The sequence below is a fragment of the Cordyceps javanica genome, chromosome 4 (assembly GCF_051103115.1).
Source record: "Cordyceps javanica chromosome 4, complete sequence".
In the NCBI taxonomy this organism is placed as follows: domain Eukaryota; kingdom Fungi; phylum Ascomycota; class Sordariomycetes; order Hypocreales; family Cordycipitaceae; genus Cordyceps; species Cordyceps javanica.
The window spans coordinates 677,896-695,209 of record NC_139298.1 but is presented as its reverse complement, the minus strand read 5'-3'; the positions used below and the strand labels follow the sequence as shown (position 1 = coordinate 695,209).

General features: G+C 54.1%; 5 protein-coding genes across 5 annotated transcripts; 3 read left to right on the top strand and 2 right to left on the bottom strand.

Moving 5' to 3' along the window:
• Positions 1–772: 772 nt before the first annotated feature.
• V2A60_006113 (Ras family GTPase TEM1) lies at positions 773–1,859 on the bottom strand (the record flags this gene model as incomplete). The annotated part of the gene is made up of 3 exons (XM_083257411.1): positions 773–871; positions 925–999; positions 1,071–1,859. 3 exons carry the CDS (start codon positions 1,857–1,859, stop codon positions 773–775), a joined length of 963 nt encoding a protein of 320 aa, XP_083113537.1.
• A 3,420-nt stretch (positions 1,860–5,279) lies between these two features.
• On the top strand, positions 5,280–5,914 carry V2A60_006112 (glycine cleavage H-protein-domain-containing protein; the record flags this gene model as incomplete). The annotated part of the gene is made up of 2 exons (XM_083257410.1): positions 5,280–5,391; positions 5,517–5,914. The coding sequence occupies 2 exons, from the start codon at positions 5,280–5,282 to the stop codon at positions 5,912–5,914; spliced, it is 510 nt and encodes a 169-aa protein (XP_083113536.1).
• Positions 5,915–9,173: 3,259 nt separating this feature from the next.
• Positions 9,174–10,223, bottom strand: V2A60_006111 (hydroxymethylbilane synthase; the record flags this gene model as incomplete). Its single annotated transcript, XM_083257409.1, has 1 exon — positions 9,174–10,223. The coding sequence occupies one exon, from the start codon at positions 10,221–10,223 to the stop codon at positions 9,174–9,176; it is 1,050 nt and encodes a 349-aa protein (XP_083113535.1).
• Positions 10,224–11,073: 850 nt separating this feature from the next.
• Positions 11,074–11,624, top strand: V2A60_006110 (uncharacterized protein; the record flags this gene model as incomplete). The annotated part of the gene is made up of 2 exons (XM_083257408.1): positions 11,074–11,308; positions 11,383–11,624. 2 exons carry the CDS (start codon positions 11,074–11,076, stop codon positions 11,622–11,624), a joined length of 477 nt encoding a protein of 158 aa, XP_083113534.1.
• Positions 11,625–13,299: 1,675 nt separating this feature from the next.
• Positions 13,300–17,120, top strand: V2A60_006109 (NAD(P) transhydrogenase beta subunit-domain-containing protein; the record flags this gene model as incomplete). The annotated part of the gene is made up of 7 exons (XM_083257407.1): positions 13,300–13,393; positions 13,549–14,673; positions 14,725–15,330; positions 15,383–15,685; positions 15,738–15,908; positions 15,969–16,868; positions 17,089–17,120. The coding sequence occupies 7 exons, from the start codon at positions 13,300–13,302 to the stop codon at positions 17,118–17,120; spliced, it is 3,231 nt and encodes a 1,076-aa protein (XP_083113533.1).
• Between the last annotated feature and the right edge of the window lie 194 nt (positions 17,121–17,314).

The following is a 17,314-nucleotide window of genomic DNA, read 5'->3' as shown; positions in this document are numbered from 1 at the left end:
AAGTGTGGGAATGGGTGCAAGCTTGACAGATACCTATAATGAGCGGCTGCCGGCTCTGGTCGCCTCTCGTCCATCCCGATGCGTTGCATTGATAAGCTAGCGAATACTAGTTCACATTTCGAGTTCGGAGCCTGCGGCCTGAATACTCAGCTGTATTATTCTGCGTTTTTTTTTGTGTGTGTGTATTATGCTCTGTCAAGACACAGCCAATATCGAGGGTCTTCTCGGATATATCAGCCCGTACTCGGCTCAGAAGCTCTCCGGGTACCTCCCATCCCCAGCCTCGGCGAGTCGATTACTATGCACTTGAACTTTGCCTCTTCCGTGGTCTGTTCTATATTCCAACTCCCACAAGAAACATGCCTGTCCTCGTACCTGTGCCGAGTGGCCATGGCATCGACGAATAGCCACCCAGGCGTCATTTGTAGCCGCATCTAGGCGTCTCACCAAGCCGTGAAATGATTCGAAAGAGTAAAAAAAAGTAACGAAAGAAGGACAGGGTCCGTGTTCCTTCCCGAGGAACATGTCCCACCAGTGAGAACGCCCTTGTAATATACAGTATCCTCTAATTGCCCCAGCTCAATGATCCTGTAGAACAGAAATCGGCGACAAAAGGAAAACAAAAAGAAGAGTCGGGCATGCCAACACAAACTTTAAGCATGGCACTGCGTCGCGCAGAAAGCTCGGCGTGAAGGGGGCCACAAGGATGGCACGACTTCCAGCGATATATGTTGTGGAATGCCTGCTCATTCCATCAAACAACCCAATGGGATCAGACAGATTGATACAAGAGGAGCGGCTCGCCGACGTTTTCGATTTCGGGAATCGTGCACTTGAGATCAAATGCTTTGGATAGGACAATCTTGAAAATCTGGAGCCAGGGAATTAGCGTAGTCCGGAAGGCTGATACCACAAATGGCGTACCTTTTGTACGTTGATACTATGGCTAGTACTGGAAAAGATGAGCGCAGCTCGCATTGCCTTGGCAAAACGCCGGGCCTGCCTATTGTCAGCCATCTATTCACACACACACACATACACCGGTGTTGGCGAACAGCCTGCAGTCTTACCTGGTTGGAAATTTCTTCCTGGTCTTGGATGGGAAAGTTGACAAAGTGGTCGTACTTGGTACCAACCAAAATAGGAATCGCCGTCTTGTTGAAGCCGCGGCCCTGTCTGTACCACTCCTTGATGCTGTTGAGGGTGCTCTTGCGGGTAAGGTCAAACATGAAGAGGATGGCGACGGCGTCGTTGCAGACCAGCGGGAGCATGTTGACAAACTCGCGCTGGCCGCCGAGGTCCCAGATGGAAAAGGTAATCTCGGTGTTGCGGATGGAGATTGTCTTTTCCATAAAGTTGACGCCGAGCGTCTGGATGTAGTCCTCGTCCCAGCTGCCCTCGACGTACTTGACCATGAGGGACGTCTTGCCGATCTGAGCGTCGCCGACCATGCCGACCTTGATGACGACGTGGTTGCGGCCGTTGGACGCCGCGGGCTCGCCCGAGCCCTGACGGCTGCCGCCGTACTCGCCGTGCGCCTGGTGCTGCGACGGGTTGGACATTTCGCTGCCGGCCCGGGAACCAGCCGCCGCCGAGTGCGGTGCGCTGCTGCCCGGCACGGGAGGCGTGTACCGCGTGGCCGCCGGGTCGTCGTCGTGGCTCTGCTGCTGGTGGTGTGATGGGCCGCTCGGCGATTGCGGCTCGTGCTCGTGTGTGCCGTTGTTGTGGTGGTGGTACTGGTGCTGGTGGTGATGGGGGTGTTGGTGTGACGGGGCTACCTGCGGCGAGCCATCCAGGCCGCCGAGCGTATCGTCGAGGTTGTCTTGCGGCGTCGCTGGCGGTAATTCGTCGGTCTCCATGGCGAAGGGATTTCCTGTGTGCGTGTATGTGCGGTGTGGTGGGCGGATTTGTCCAAACAGAGGCGAAGTTGACAGAAGGCGGGGGAGAAGAACAGAGCTTGTGCGAGGATCAGTTGGGTAGCCGCGCAGGCTGCAAGCGAATTGGGGGGAGGCCGGAATGTGCGGCGCGATCCAGGCGAGCAGCAAGGATGGGGATATTGTTCGTCAGCTAATGTTATCGTAGAAAATACAAGGACGGGCGAAAGCTGCCACTGTTATGGATAATTCCCGGTGGGTTTCTTTGATTGCTCGTGATGCAAGACCGTGGTTCGGGCGGTAGCCTGGCGCGACCTGGAAAAGGACCCGGAATTTTAGAGGGGCCGGACCCGTCAAGACAGGGGAGTCGCCGCCTCCCCAGATGACGAAATGCAGCCAGCCGGAAAGGTCCCTGTTGTTAAGCAATGCAATATCCCCGGACACGATCAGATTGGTGGTTCTAGACTGGTATTTCTGTCTCCATGATGGTATCTGGCCGTTAAACCGTTGCTTTTGGCGGCGTTTATTAATGACCTCAATGCCCCCGCTCTAGGGCAAACACCGCCACCACCTAACTATGAGTTGAGCCCCCCCGACGTGGGTGGTCTCGCAAGTCTGTTTCTTGTTTCATCAAGACCATTTAGAAATAGGAGAGCTAAAGATTCCTCGTTTCAATCAACCATACCGCAGATCCGCAACTCAGTGATGCCCTTCGTCGAGCGAAGCAACCCCAGAGCTGTGGGACACGGCTAGCCTATTCCAACTTGCCGCACGGCTCTACATTCATTGGCATTGCTTCACAATGAAACAATTCGGCGCAACCGCAAGCAGTCCTCTCCTGTTGATCACTTCTCCGGTATCTTTGACGTGCATGCTCTCGCTACAGAAAACGTCGACCACCTACCCTGTGGCATCTCAGCCGCGCGTTTCCCCTATATCATGGGCAATATCGATATGATCCAGTTTGCTGCCTCCACATGTCATAAACAATATATAAAGACGCTTACCTGGTGGTATTTGCTGGGCTGCAAGGGAGCACAGCCAGTTGGCTATTCGAGCAAGCGATGCAGGAGGGAAGATGCGATCGAAGAGCTTTACGTTGTTGCCATTTGAGAGTTGTGCCATGCAAGCAGCCCCAATCATGACAAAGTATGATCTTCGTCGCTTGTTTTAGTACGAGAATGACGGATTCAAGGTTGCTTTACTGATATGAGGTCTCGTATGGATGAGGTGCCTTATTAGTACACGGGCATTGTGATAGCCACAGGGACGAACCCTGCAACTCAACGGTTAGAGTGTGCCATGTCCTCCATCCGAGCCAAACCGTTATGCATGTCGCTAATAACGTTATTGGCTAGTTTGGGATCTCTCCTGGGCTGAAAGTGGCTAGCATGGTTGTATTGCATCAGAATGCGCAAGTGGGTTTAATTCAAGCTGAAGCGCAGCCTACTATGGCTGTGTCTGGACGGTTAACTGCCTCCCTCTTCGACCCATGAGAGACGTGGCATCTAGCTACTGCTGGATAAAGATATTGCATCAGCTGTTTCTCGTATCACTTGGGAGCTACAAATGCCAGTTGCGGCTTTGAGCAGCCATGATTCTCTCGGCTTGCTTACCCTGCACCTCTTTCAATTACTATACGGTACTTGGTCTCCTCGACGTCTAGATTGCAATAACATTCGATCATTGATTTGACAAATCAAGTTGGACTTTTGCGACTGATACACCTGCTGGGAATCAAGTTCTGCACCGTTTAGGACGCTGCAACTGCGTTTTTGGCGATTTGGGACATTGCTGGGTTTTGTACAGGCTCACACTCGAAAGGAGACAAGTAAAGTCAATCTGTCGAAAGTCACTCTGGCGTGGATGACTGGTCATTCTCATCATATGAGAAGACGAAGAACAGGAACAATAAGACAAAAGAAAAGATCAATTAGTAAATAGATAATGTATAAAAGTCGGGTCGTGCACTAGGGCCCGTATCATCAAGCATACGTGCCACCGATTAGCATCATTGTGAGTCAGACTTTATCAATGCAGAAAGCGCAAAGAAACGAAAGAACATATCCGACTGCGTCCATGCTTTTGCCGTTTTACTTGATCAATGTTGAAACGGACTTGACATTTTCCGCAAAAGGAAAACTATTAGTGGTCCCCTGGTGATGGCTGTCCGTGTCGCCCTTGTTGGACGGATCGGGATTCTAGTCAAGCCACCACGCGATGAGAATCTCTTGTCTTTTGTCTTTTTCTACAAGAATACAGTAGATTCGCATGTTCCATAGCAGATGCGCCTCTCTCCCGTCTGCCTGTTTGGGAGGCGGCCGGGGTGCGCGCCGTTTCGTGCCGCTCGTAACTTGTACGTAACGGCGCGCAAGCCATGACAGGTTAAAACTGGCAGGGCTTCCGACGTCGCAGCAGCAAGCGGATGTGTGTGAGTGCGGGCGGGTGTGGTTCTACTATTAGTATCCGTAGGGAGAAAGAGAAAATGGGACGTCATAGCCCAAGCACAATGGTCTCGATCCGAGGTACCTACCGACATACCTGGTACTTAGGTACGGAGTACCGAGACTGTTGTATCAACACACACGCAGCAATTGGATCGGTCACCAGCTTCCAATTATGCCATTTCGTTGTCCACTATCTTTGTCCTGCATGCCGGTTACCATTCGGCCTGTTTTCTATTTTTCGCACTTTTCGCCTCTTGCTGGTCTTTTTTTACCCAATTGTTTAGAGTAAAACTATGTGTAAAAGGAACCACAAGGTGCAGCTCTCTGCCGCGGGGCTATTATGTTTCTGAATGTCTGATTGGCCAGAGCTCAGCTCATCCCCCGCTTTTGTCGCCCATGCGCTGTGGCTCGCTGTGGCTCTCTGTAAGTATCTCTTCGAATGTATCGCTCTGTATGTATCTCTGCCTGTATTTCTCTACCAAGTACCTAGGTAGCTAGGTTGGCAAGGTTGTTATCTCTCTGCGCCTCTCTCCAAATCTCTGCCAGCCCTGCCAGCCATACAGCGCTCCGAATTCCGCCTATAGTTAGCACTCCCCGTTTATTTTTTGTTGCTCTGCTGGCTGGCCCGGAGGGGACCGGCTTCGGTTTCAGTGGGCAGATGCCTCCAAGGCGGCGTGCCGCGCCCTACTGACAGCTCCCCGGGGCCGACCTAGAGCCCCCAGAGCTTTGGCTTCTGGGTTGCCCCAACTTGGCAAACCCGCAACAGGCCATTTTCTCCATTTTCCTCTTCCTCCTCCCGCCCCAAACTTTTGTCTCTTTTTCCAAACACTCCAACCCACCCATCATCGTCTCGTTCTCGCCGCTGTCCATCTCCTCTCAATCCTTTCCGGTTCGATTCGCCCTTCTCTTCTCTTTCCGTCAGACGCCCTTCTCCCACGACAACCGCACAGCATTCACAATGGCCTCTGTCCTCCGCCTCGCTCGTCCCGCGGCTATGCGCCTCACTGCCCGCTCGGCTCCCACCGTTGCTGCCCGCGCTCCCGCCCGCAGCTTCACCACCTCCCGCCTGAGTATGTCCTGTCCATTGAATTATGAGAGGTGGCCTAAAACTACCACGTCTTTGTCATATCCGTATCCTCGATGAAGAGCTGTTGTCGTGCCTGCTCAACGCTAACACTACCTCTCCTCGCGGCAGGCCTCGCCAAAATGTACACCAAGGACCACGAGTGGATTGACCTGTCCGCCGATCGCAAGTCGGGCGTCATTGGCATCTCAGAGTACGCCGCCGAGCAGCTCGGCGACGTCGTCTACGTCGAGCTCCCCGAGAGCGCCGACGACTTTGTCGACCAGGGCGACGCCATCGGCGCCGTCGAGTCGGTCAAGTCGGCCAGCGACATCAACGCCCCCGTCCGCTGCAAGGTCACATCGGCCAACTCCCTGCTAGAGGAGAAGCCCGCCACCATCAACCAGGTCCCCGAGGACGACAGCAACGGCGGCGGCTGGATTGTCAAGGTCGAGATTGACGAGGAGGGCGCCAAGCAGGTCGACGAGCTCATGGACGCCGACGCCTACAAGGCTTTCATCTCCGAGTAAAGGAAAAAGCACAGAAGAAGATTTCTTTCTCAATGTGGGAAGGCTCGGCCGTTTTCTTTTTCATTTGTTCCCGGTTGGATGGCGAGACAAGCGGAAGGGGTTAAATGGCTGTCTGGCTGGGCTGTGTGACGACTGTGACGCAGCCAGCCGGTTTGGTCTTGGTCGTTGCTCAAACAAAATACACACCACTGCGCGACACCTGCACCGACCACAGCGTTTTTGACATTTGTTTTCTGCGTAACACGGAATTGATTTATAAAAACATGTTTGGGACAGTTCAACCTGGCGGGGTCACTCTAAACAAGAGACTAAAAGTGGTGTACCATAACGTGATGTCAGTTTTTCTTTCTGCTTTTCTTCTTTCGGTTTATTATACACAGCCTCGCAGAAGAGGGCTATCGAGCAGCAATTGCCCAGTCACGAATGGCGTTTACTTGTCTTTTTTCTTGCTTTTCTGGTTGGTCCTTTTTTCTTCAACTCGGGCGCTGCACTCTACTTCACGATGCTATATGACTATGCGCTCATCTCGTATCATCACTAGATAGCAATATCAGTTGGAGCATCTGTCAGACACTCTCTAACGCTGCTTTTCGAGAGCACCAGTTCGTGATTCACAAGACCAGGGCCTTTCAAATAGTGATATTTGAGACGCAAACCGGAGGCTGCTCAAAAAGCCTCCCAGCCATGATCACAGCTTTCGTGGAGTTGTCAAGCTCTAGAGGTTTCGCTCTCGAAATCTAGCAAATTTCCCCAATCTCCCACCTCAAAGCTCGGGCAGTTAGTTACACGCGTAATGACTGGCCGACACCCCATCCCCACCCACCGTCCGTGGTGACAGGCGGTCCGACGTGTTACTACTAGTTACAGGTTTCAATTCCGAATTTCGAAAATGCCAGTATTACATCTCCACTGTGTTACCGCAACGTATCAGTTCCCAGGATACACAGTCCTTCATATATGCCTAGGCGCTAAACCAAAGGCGCTTCGGAGAACTCGTCTTCAAGGAACCTTTCCAGGTTGCACAAGCGGTATATAAATCCAGTATATACAGAGTTTTGCTACCTTTTTCTGTGAAACTTCTTATCCAAAACATGGGCGATGCTATAAAGGTGTTGGATCGGTGGGCTAGTCTTTCTAGAACTACTTGTGCCGAGCAACAAAGGTTCTCTCTTATCCACATATTTACAATCACCAATGGAAGAGCTGGAAACATGGGCGATGCTATTAAGGTGTCAGATCGCTGGACTGGTCTTTCTAGAATTACTCGTGCCAAACAACAAAGGTTCTCTCTAATCCACATATTCGCAAACACTAACGGGAGAGCAGGCCGGTGCAACGCTCGGTAAGAGCTCCGAGACTTGGTTATGAACTATACTGTGCCCCTGTCACGCGATACAGGAGGCCGCCTCCCGCCCCCTGCTCAGCCGCCCAACGTCAGAGTCAGTGATCAACTGCAATAGTAATGTTATTCACCATTCAGGAGCGCCTTTGAATAGTTTTCAAGCCCAGATGGCCGGGAAGCTGGCGGCTTCCCGAGTGATACACGTACATTCTGCCTAGTTATAAAACAGACAGTAGAGTATCTGTTGATGGGCTTGCGGACCCTTACTGCAACGCCATCCTCAAGACTTTCATTTGACTCTGGCACATTCCAGAACCGACTTACTGATCCAGAGACACGCTGCCTCCTCCGCGATACATCTTCATACTTCATCATGCGTGGACAACGTCCCAGTGGTATGACACCTGATTCTCCGGGCCCTGGGCTGCGGCTACATGCGGGGATTGCTAACAGAAGTCTGCAGGGCCCGCGGTGCAGTGCAGGACGTGTCGCGATACTCGAGTCCTTATGCAGGATTGCCGAGCTTGCCAGGGTTTTGGTACCAAGCCTTGTACTCACCGTGACCGGAATTCTGAGCGTGTGCTCGGTGAGTGTCGCTCCTGTGGCCGCGCCGGGTGCCGAGTATGCGACTACTCCGGTCTCAAGACAGATATGGTCTGCGACCATTGTCGCCATGCAAGGTTTGATTGCGCAAGCTGCTTCGGCTCGGGCGGGTTTCCGGTCAGCTGCCCCTACTGCCCTGGCAGATGACGAGATGCCCGTTGCGTCAACACGAATGCACACTTGGAGTGTCTGCAAGTTCGGCGTGCGATTCTGTGTCTGTATTAGCTAAAGACATTTGTACATGGAACTCCCGAATTCAATGACGCTTTTCTTTTGCATGGGTTTGCATGGGGAGTTTTTGGGGGGGGGGGGGGGTCTTAGGAAATTGGACGGTTTGTCTCGCGCGCGCTTGCACGAGGATCAGAGAGGCTGACAAGTTGTCTCGTGGCAACGACCGTACCAGTCTTATTTGCACTCGATAGATGAATACACTTACCTACACTGCAATGCCGCCTGGTCGCTAGACGTCACGAGAGGCGGCCAATACACACAGATGTATCGATAATGCGTATCAAGAGCACTGCTGAATTTGCCAACAGGGACACCATGTGAATGTATGATGGAAGCGGGCTAGCTGGCAGAGATGCCGTTTATGAGTTGTTGTGACTGGTCAGCTGCAGTTGCATCCAGGACAACTAGATTACGCAGTCAACTCGCAAGCGTACCAGCAAATCATGAGTTGGGTTCTGCTTTGCTCTGATGCAAGATGATTGTTAGCGATGGCACAGATCTTGATGATGAAGTCATCTCCAAGTCACAGATTATCTCAACACTCTGACCAGTATTGAAGCTTCAAAATTTTTTTCTACAAAACATTCGTCCCTTGCATTCCTTGACAAGCAAGCACAGCAACTCAACGCTCACTATTCAACATGCGCCGGCATCAGAAAAGTTCCGTATAGAGCTGTACCGTCACGCTTATAGCTAGCTATTCTCCTATGTACGCGGACAGAAGGAGCCATGTGTATTACTCTTTTCCCCCATTGCCCAGCCTAGAAGGTCCCTCGCAAAAACCGTCCTATAGATGATGTTTGCATGCGCCAACGGGGTTGTACAGAACGAAACTCAGAGGGCGATAAAAGACTGGTCGCGTTTCCGCCATCTTACGCATTTGTTATTTCCCCCACGGACCTTTTGTTCAGTGTCCGACAGGTTCAGAATTCGATCCCATCATAGGTACTACCAGAAAGTCGGTGCGGCATGATGAGGCGCTGTGGCAGCAGTCTCCTCCGAAGACAAGTTTACCAGTTTGAGAAACAAATTTTAGGCTGTAACTTTTCTTCCTCTTGTCTGATTTTTTGTGTATTTTTTTTTTTACTGAGAACCTTGCGCAGGTTGCGTGGCCTCTTCCGCTTGCTTTGCCTGCGCGGCCTTGCCCGCGTTGATCGTATTGAGAATCTCGTCGGCGCCGCGGGCGACGAGGTCCCGCGCGATGCGCTTGCCAAACTCTTCGGCGGCCTCCTCCGTGGTGACGGCCTCGGACTCGTCGGCGTCGACGGCCTTGTCGCCCTTGACGGCGACGACGGTGGCGCGCAGGCGCAGGCGGCCGTCGTCGCGCCACGAGGTCTCGACGCCGATGGGCACGCTGCAGCCGCCCTCGAGGGAGCGCATGAGGCTGCGCTCGGCCAGGCAGGCGAGCGTGGTGGGGGCGTGCCGGAGGCTGTCGAGCGCGGCCAGGACGCGCGCGTCGCCCGCGCGGCACTCGATGCCCAGCGCGCCCTGGCCGACGGCGTGCAGCATGCCGGCGCCGTCGGCGTCGAGGTACTGCGCGATGCGGTCGCCAAAGGCCATGCGCTGCAGGCCCGCGGCGGCGAGGATGATGGCCGCCAGCTCCGGGTCGTCGTCGAGCTTCTGCAGCCGCGTGTTGATGTTGCCGCGGTGGTCCTTGAAGGTCAGGTGCGGGTAGCGGCGCGCGAGCTGCGCGATGCGGCGGATGCTCGACGTGCCGACGACGCTGCCCGGCGGCAGGTCCGCGAGCGTCTTCCAGCCGTGCCGGTCGGCGAGGGCCTTCTTGACGACGAGCGTGTCGCGCGGGTCCCCGCGCTTGGTCACGCAGCCGAGCACCAGGCCCTCGGGCAGCTCCGTGGGCATGTCCTTGAGCGAGTGCACGACAATGTCCACCTCGCGGCGCACGAGCTTGTCCTCGAGCTGCGACGTCCACAGGCCCTTGCCCCCAAAGTTGTACAGCGCCGTGTTCTGGTCGCGGTCGCCCGTCGTCGTCATGCTGTCAATGGGAAACGTGTGCGAGGGAAACGCCGCCTGCAGGGCGTCGACGACAATGTACGTCTGCGCCATGGCCAGCGGCGATTTGCGTGTGCCGACGCGGATGACGTTGGCCTCGGCTGCTGGTTGTGTATCGGACATGGTGTCGTCTGTGTGTGTGTGTGTGTGTGTGTGTGTGTGTGTGTGTGTGTGTGTGTGTGTGTGTGTGTGTTTGAATGTGTTTATGTTCGTATGATTGAGTGTCTTTTGTGTATATGTGTACGTTTGCGTATGTGTCTATGCGTCCGAGTATGCTGTTTTGCTCTTTGAGGTTAAACTGGAGTGCTTGTAGGAAAAAACGGCCAGTCTTTGCTTTTCGGTTGTTGGCGGGGTTGCTCGTCCTCCTTTGGCGGGGTACGGAGCTCCGACAGCGCGGGGCAATCTAGCAACTCGACGCTACCCGGAAGGTTATAGAGAGTATACATCGCAGCATATTATAGCTAAACCTCCATCTCACGATACATACGTCATTTTAGATGAGAGATCAAATGTCAAAGAATGACATGCTGGTTTTTCTTTTTTTAGGATGCCATCCGTGGAAATGTCTCCCCGTGGCTATGGTGATTATGACTGGCCGCACATCTGCCCCATTAGAGCAGGTAAGTGAAAACTATCTCGACACTGGTGATGTTCCTTTCTTTTCAGCCTGTTTCTACGAAAAACGAAGATCCAGTTCTCCTTTGCTTCGATATTCGGTCTGGCAAATGTTTGCCATTTATTTGTCGTGTTTGCGATGCTCAAGTTCCGCTGGGCCGCGCTCACGTTAACCACAGGTCTTGCAACTGAAGATGTACGCTGTGCGCTGAGAATTACGGAAAGATATTCACCCCGTCTGAGAGGTAGCGAAAACAATACGCTTTGCGTATAAGTATGAGTAAAAAACCGCTCGCAAAGCTCGGTGGCCTTCAGAAGAACTCGACACGCTCTCGCACCCACCCCATACACAGCGACCATGCAGATCTGGCACGTCATTCCTTTTGCTCTGCTCGTCCTGGGCAAGCCGCAGGCACCGCCCGCGCCGGCCCAAGGCTCGTCCACGCCGTCTGCCCCCCCAGGGGCGCCGCCGGTGCCCCCGCCGTCCTCGGCACCGGCCACGCCAGCTCCATCCGAGAGCCCGGCGCCGGCGCCCAAGGGCCCCATCTGCGAGTGCGGCTACACCTACTGCGCCTCGGTGCTCAAGGCGATGAGTAAGTTTGAAGATGTCTTGTGTGGAGTGAAGGAAGGGGAAAAAGAAAATAGAATGCTAACATGGATGCTGTAGAAACACCATGGACCAACAAGGAACTCACGGACGCGTATTGCAGCACCCCGAATGCGTCGTGCCCCAACGGCAAGCCCGCCTCGGATGTCAACAATGCCGTTTACATTTGCCTTTGCAAGGAGGCGGACCAAAAGGTCGGCACAGACCTGGACCTCATGTGTGGCTGCGACAAGTGCCTTAACGTCGGGCCGGATTTCAGAGGCCGGTGCGAGACGCCTTGCTATTCATCTGGCCACAAGTAGGCCGGAGCCTGTCGGTACAACTTTTTATTCTCGTTTCCTTGTCCTCTGCCACCTCGAAAAAAAAAAGAATGAACGAAAAGATTACAATAAAAAAAGCTTAGTATTACTGGGGCAGTCCGACATGGGACAGATACTGCAGCAGACCAACCTTACCCTTCTCTACACTCGTTAGCCCACCCAGCTGGGCGTCTTGATTAATTTCATATTATTTTCTTTCAAACATAAAAAGACCCCCAATAACTGTTACCTAACCCAAGTATCCATTGATCCATGCTGGACTACCTTGCATAAATGGTGCAGGATGGTGTGTAGCGTCGCAGTGCGGACTGCCGATGGCCCAACTAGTTGCCTAGTCGCTTGCCAATGCCGGGTGCCAATTCTATTAATAACAGAATTGTACCCCGCGTCGCGACTCTGCGCCAAGAAGGGAAAGCTTGCATGGGTTTTGGCTCGACAAGACGTGTACAAAAACTCGTCATTGTGTTTTTGTATACGGCAGTCGTGTGGTGTTGAATGTCTCAGCTCAAGAGTACAGCTGCAAGCCACATCGTTGTAGAGTTCCCGAGGCGAGACATCTTTCCGTGCTCTGGTCCCGGGTCTACAAAGAACACTTTTATTGCTTGATCCCGTCCAGTCCATCCAGAAGAAGACACGGGCTGCTTACTCCGCACGCGCCGTACTTAGCATGTTTTCTTTTAGGCTGTAATTAATGGATTAATGGATTAATGGAAGAGGTGCAGATGTCCCACCCCCGGGTTTTAGCGCCGTAGGCCTCCCCACTCAGGGTGCTTCCCAGCAATGGCAGAGCACTGATTGTACCTACTACTTTGAGGTGGGCACAGTAAGTTAAGTACCTCTTACTGAGTCCTTTAAGTACTTAGAGGTAGTCTTACGGAAGGTACTTAACTTGTAGCCAGGCAGGTACCCAGATGGCGCACGTATTTCCTGGATGGTTACAGATTAAAGCCTCGACACCCTCCAACCTGGCCTCGATGGATCATGTTACCTCGTTGCTGGCGCTGCCAAGCTTGCAGTAGTGCTGCGTCATGAGCTTCCAGGTGGAGGGCCGGGCGCGCGCCGTTCCCCAAGGAAGCAAGCCACAGACAGACCAAACACCCATCACGAACAAGTAGAAGCTCTCGGCTGTTTTGGTACCTTTTTGGCTGCCAGTATCTGCCCAACACACGAACGGGAACTGGTACCTGTACCTGTCCCTGTACATCGACCTGTACCTCGACCTTGCCCACCCTGGGCGGCGGCGTCGTGTCTTGTGCCTAGCAGATCGCCGGAGACAGCCCGTCTCCCTTGTCCCGCCAGCTTCCCCTCCTCCACGTCCTTCTTTTTTTTTTTTGCGCTTCACGTCTTTTGGTTCCTTGTTTTTCGACCCTTTTTCTTTACATTGTTCTCTCGTGTTGTTTTTTTCCCCCTTCCTGCTTTGCATCACGCGAGCCGAATCTCGCATCTCCGGCTCTGACCCCTCGGAGATCGCAATCCACAGCAAAGCTCCGCCATCGGTGACTCAAAGATCGCCCTATCGGCTACCTGGAGAGCTGCCGCGCCAAACACTACTTACCTTGCCGACCCCGGACCCTCGCGAGCTTCCCTTTTCCGCCCCCCTCCTCCTCGCACCAAAAAGAATAGCGAGCCGCCGCAGATGAGTGTCGTCTAGAAAGCAATGGCGTCCCATTTCCTACGCCCATTGGCTTCCGAGCTCTCCTCGTCCTCGTCTGCCGCCGCGCCCGCTCGACTTGCGCGCTTCAGCCTCCAAGGTATGACAGTTGAAGAACGAGCTACTTCTCCCTCACACTACCCCCACTGCGTTTGCACGAGGGTACAGCTCGCGCTACACGCCCAACATGTAGCTGCCTCGGACATGTCGTGCTTCTCTAGCCCAGAATACTAACGTGAATTCGTCCCCGCGCAGATGGCAGACTGCTGGTAAGCACCTCTCGCCGGTGGCTCACCACCCTCAAGGCCACCGCCGCCTCTGTTCCCGCTGCCGCGAAGCCGCTTGCCCTGGTCCCCCGTGCCTCGGTAGTCTCGTCCATTCCGCCACCGCCGTCCAAAAAGTACTCGACGGTCGTGCTACCGCAGACCACGCCCTATGCCCAACTCAGCGTCGGCGTTCCCAAGGAAACCTTTCCAGGCGAGCGTCGCGTGGCCGTCACGCCCGCCAACGTCGCCGTCCTGCTCAAAAAGGGTTACGCCAAGGTCCTCGTCCAGCGCGGTGCTGGTGCCGCTGCTGACTTTCTCGACTCTGCCTACGAAAAGGCCGGTGCTACTCTCGTAGACGACGCCTCTGCTATCTGGTCCCAGTCCAACATTGTCCTCAAAGTCCGCGGTCCTTCTCTGCAGGAAGTCGATTCAATTCAAGAAAACCAGACCATCATCTCACTGCTGCAGCCTGCGCAGAACAAGGAGCTCGTCGAAAAGATTGCGAGCCGCAATGCCACTTGCTTCGCCATGGACATGATCCCTCGTATCTCCCGCGCCCAGGTCTTTGACGCTCTCAGCAGCATGGCTAATATTGCCGGCTACAAGGCCGTCCTGGAAGCCTCCAACGTCTTCGGCCGCTTTCTCACTGGCCAGGTGACCGCCGCCGGCAAGATCCCGCCCTGCAAGGTGCTCATCATTGGTGCCGGTGTCGCTGGTCTGAGTGCCATTGCCACAGCCCGTCGAATGGGCGCCATTGTCCGGGGCTTCGACACTAGACCCGCAGCTCGGGAACAAGTGCAGTCGCTCGGCGCCGAATTCATAGAGGTCGAAATTGAGGAAGACGGTTCCGGTGCGGGTGGCTACGCCAAAGAGATGAGCAAGGAGTTTATCGAAGCAGAGATGAAGCTCTTCAAGGAACAAGCCCAGGAAGTGGACATCATTATTACAACTGCCCTTATTCCCGGGAAGCCCGCGCCGAAGCTGATCAAGATGGACATGCTCGATGTCATGAAGCCTGGCAGTGTCATTGTAGATTTGGCAGCCGAGGCCGGAGGCAACTGCGAAGCCACCAAGAAGGGCGAGCTCGTAACTTACAACGATGTCAAGGTCATTGGTAGGTAAAAACAAGTCCGTCATTTCATACATTCACTAACAAGCCATTCAGGTTACACCGATCTTCCATCGCGTCTGCCTACCCAGTCTTCAACGCTGTATTCCAACAACATTACTAAGTTCCTTCTCTCCATGACCCCGCAGGAAAAAGAATTCGGCATTGATCTCTCTGACGAGGTTGTGCGCGGCGCCATTGTGTCTCTGAAAGGCGATATACTGCCTCCCGCTCCGCGACCAGCGCCTCCTCCCGCTCCCACCAAGCCCGCCGCCGCCGAGATTGTCCCCGAGCCCGTTGCGCTCACGCCGTGGCAGGAAAAGTCCCGCGAGGTCGGCTTCGTCACTGGCGGCATGGCTTCTGTGCTCGCACTCGGAAAGTTTACCGGTCCTCTCTTCATGTCCAACGCCTTTACCTTTGCGTTGGCCAGCTTGATCGGATACCGCGTTGTTTGGGGCGTGGCACCTGCACTGCACTCGCCTCTCATGAGTGTCACCAATGCCATTTCTGGCATGATTGGTGTTGGCGGTCTTTTCATACTCGGTGGAGGGTACCTGCCTGGTACTATTCCCCAAACTCTTGGTGCTCTCAGCGTTTTGCTTGCTTTTGTCAACGTGGGTGGTGGTTTCGTCATCACCAAGCGCATGCTTGACATGTTCAAGCGTAAGTCTTTCCCTTTGACATATCCATTACAATTTCTGACGTTGGAAAATAGGCCCTACTGATCCCCCAGAGTACCCTTGGCTCTACGCTATTCCTGCAGCTGTGTTTGGCGGTGGCTTCATTGCCGCGGCATCCACCGGCGCTGCCGGTCTGGTTCAGGCTGGCTACCTTGCTTCCTCTGTTCTTTGCATTGGCTCCATCTCCGGCCTAGCCTCGCAGGCTACTGCACGCATGGGCAACATGCTCGGCATGCTTGGTGTTTCCTCCGGTGTCCTTGCCAGCTTGTTGGCCGCTGGCTTCTCCCCCGAGGTTTTGACGCAGTTTGGTGCTCTCGCCTCCATTGGTATTCTTGCTGGTACGTCTACATCGAGCTCTGTGACGGGGAAAATATTGACAAGCTCTCCCAGGTGCTTTGATCGGAAAGCGCATCACACCCACTGATCTCCCCCAAACTGTTGCTGCTCTGCACTCCGTTGTTGGTCTCGCTGCAGTTCTGACTAGTATCGGAAGTGTCATGGCTGGTATTCAAGACATTTCTACGTTGCACATGGTGACCGGATACCTCGGCGTTTTGATTGGTACGCCTTCAGTTTCCCTCCTGTTCCAACCGTCTCGTCATGACCGCTAACATTGGCTAGGTGGTATTACATTTACTGGCTCCATTGTTGCATTTATGAAACTGGCTGGAAAAATGTCTTCCAAGCCCAAGATTCTACCTGGACGACACATTATCAACGGCGGTCTCTTGGCATCCAACATTGCCACGATGGGCGCCTTCGTCACCATGGCGCCCGGGGCACCTCTCATTGCCGCCGGCGCTCTGACTGCGAATACGGTCATGAGCTTCATCAAGGGCTACACGACCACGGCCGCCATTGGTGGCGCCGATATGCCTGTTGTCATTACTGTGCTCAATGCCTACTCTGGTTTCGCGCTTGTGGCAGAAGGATTTATGCTGGACAACCCCCTCCTTACGACGGTGGGGGCTCTGATAGGCGTGTCTGGTTCCATCCTGTCCTATGTCATGTGTGTGGCCATGAATCGATCTCTCACCAACGTCTTATTTGGCGGGCTCTCGACGCCCACGGAGGTGCAAGAATACAAGCCGCAAGGTGAAGTGACGAAGACGTCAAGCGATGAACTGGCCGACGCCATGCTCAATTCCGAGTCCGTCATCCTGGTGGTGGGCTACGGCATGGCCGTCGCCAAGGCGCAGTACGCCATCTCGGAGATTGTGTCCATGCTGCGCGCCAAGGGCATCACGGTGCGCTTCGCCATCCACCCCGTCGCCGGCCGCATGCCCGGCCAGTGCAACGTCCTGCTCGCCGAGGCGAGCGTCCCCTACGACATTGTCCTGGAAATGGACGAGATCAACGACGACTTTTCCGACACGGACCTGACGGTCGTCATTGGCGCCAACGACACGGTCAACCCCATCGCCATGGAGAAGGGCAGCGCCATCGAGGGAATGCCCGTGCTGCACGCGTGGAAGAGCAAGCAGGTCGTTGTGATGAAGCGCGGCATGGCCAGCGGCTATGGTAAGTGAACCGCACCCAAGCATTCGTTTGAGGTATATGGCTAATAGATGCGTTGCAGCCGATGTGCCTAACCCCATGTTCTACATGCCCAACACCAAGATGCTGTTTGGCGACGCCAAGGATACTTGGGAGTTGGCGTTGCGCCCCCCCCCCCCCCCCCCCCCCCCCCCCCCCCCCAAGTCTTGGTCAGCAAAAAGGACCATACTAACTCCTCGTGCAGCCATCAAGACAGCTCTTCAGTCCAAGCAGTAGACATTTTTTTTATACCTTTGATATAGAGGTGTGCAATCTCTTTCGGATTCCCTATGAGCTAGAGCGGTTTTTTTTGTCATAGCCAGAATCTTTGGGTAAACTGTAGTAGATGAGATGCTATTGATCGGTGCAAAGAATTGCCCGAGTTTCAGTCTTTGAATAGTTTCTGTTTTTTTGTCTTCTTCATGATACGC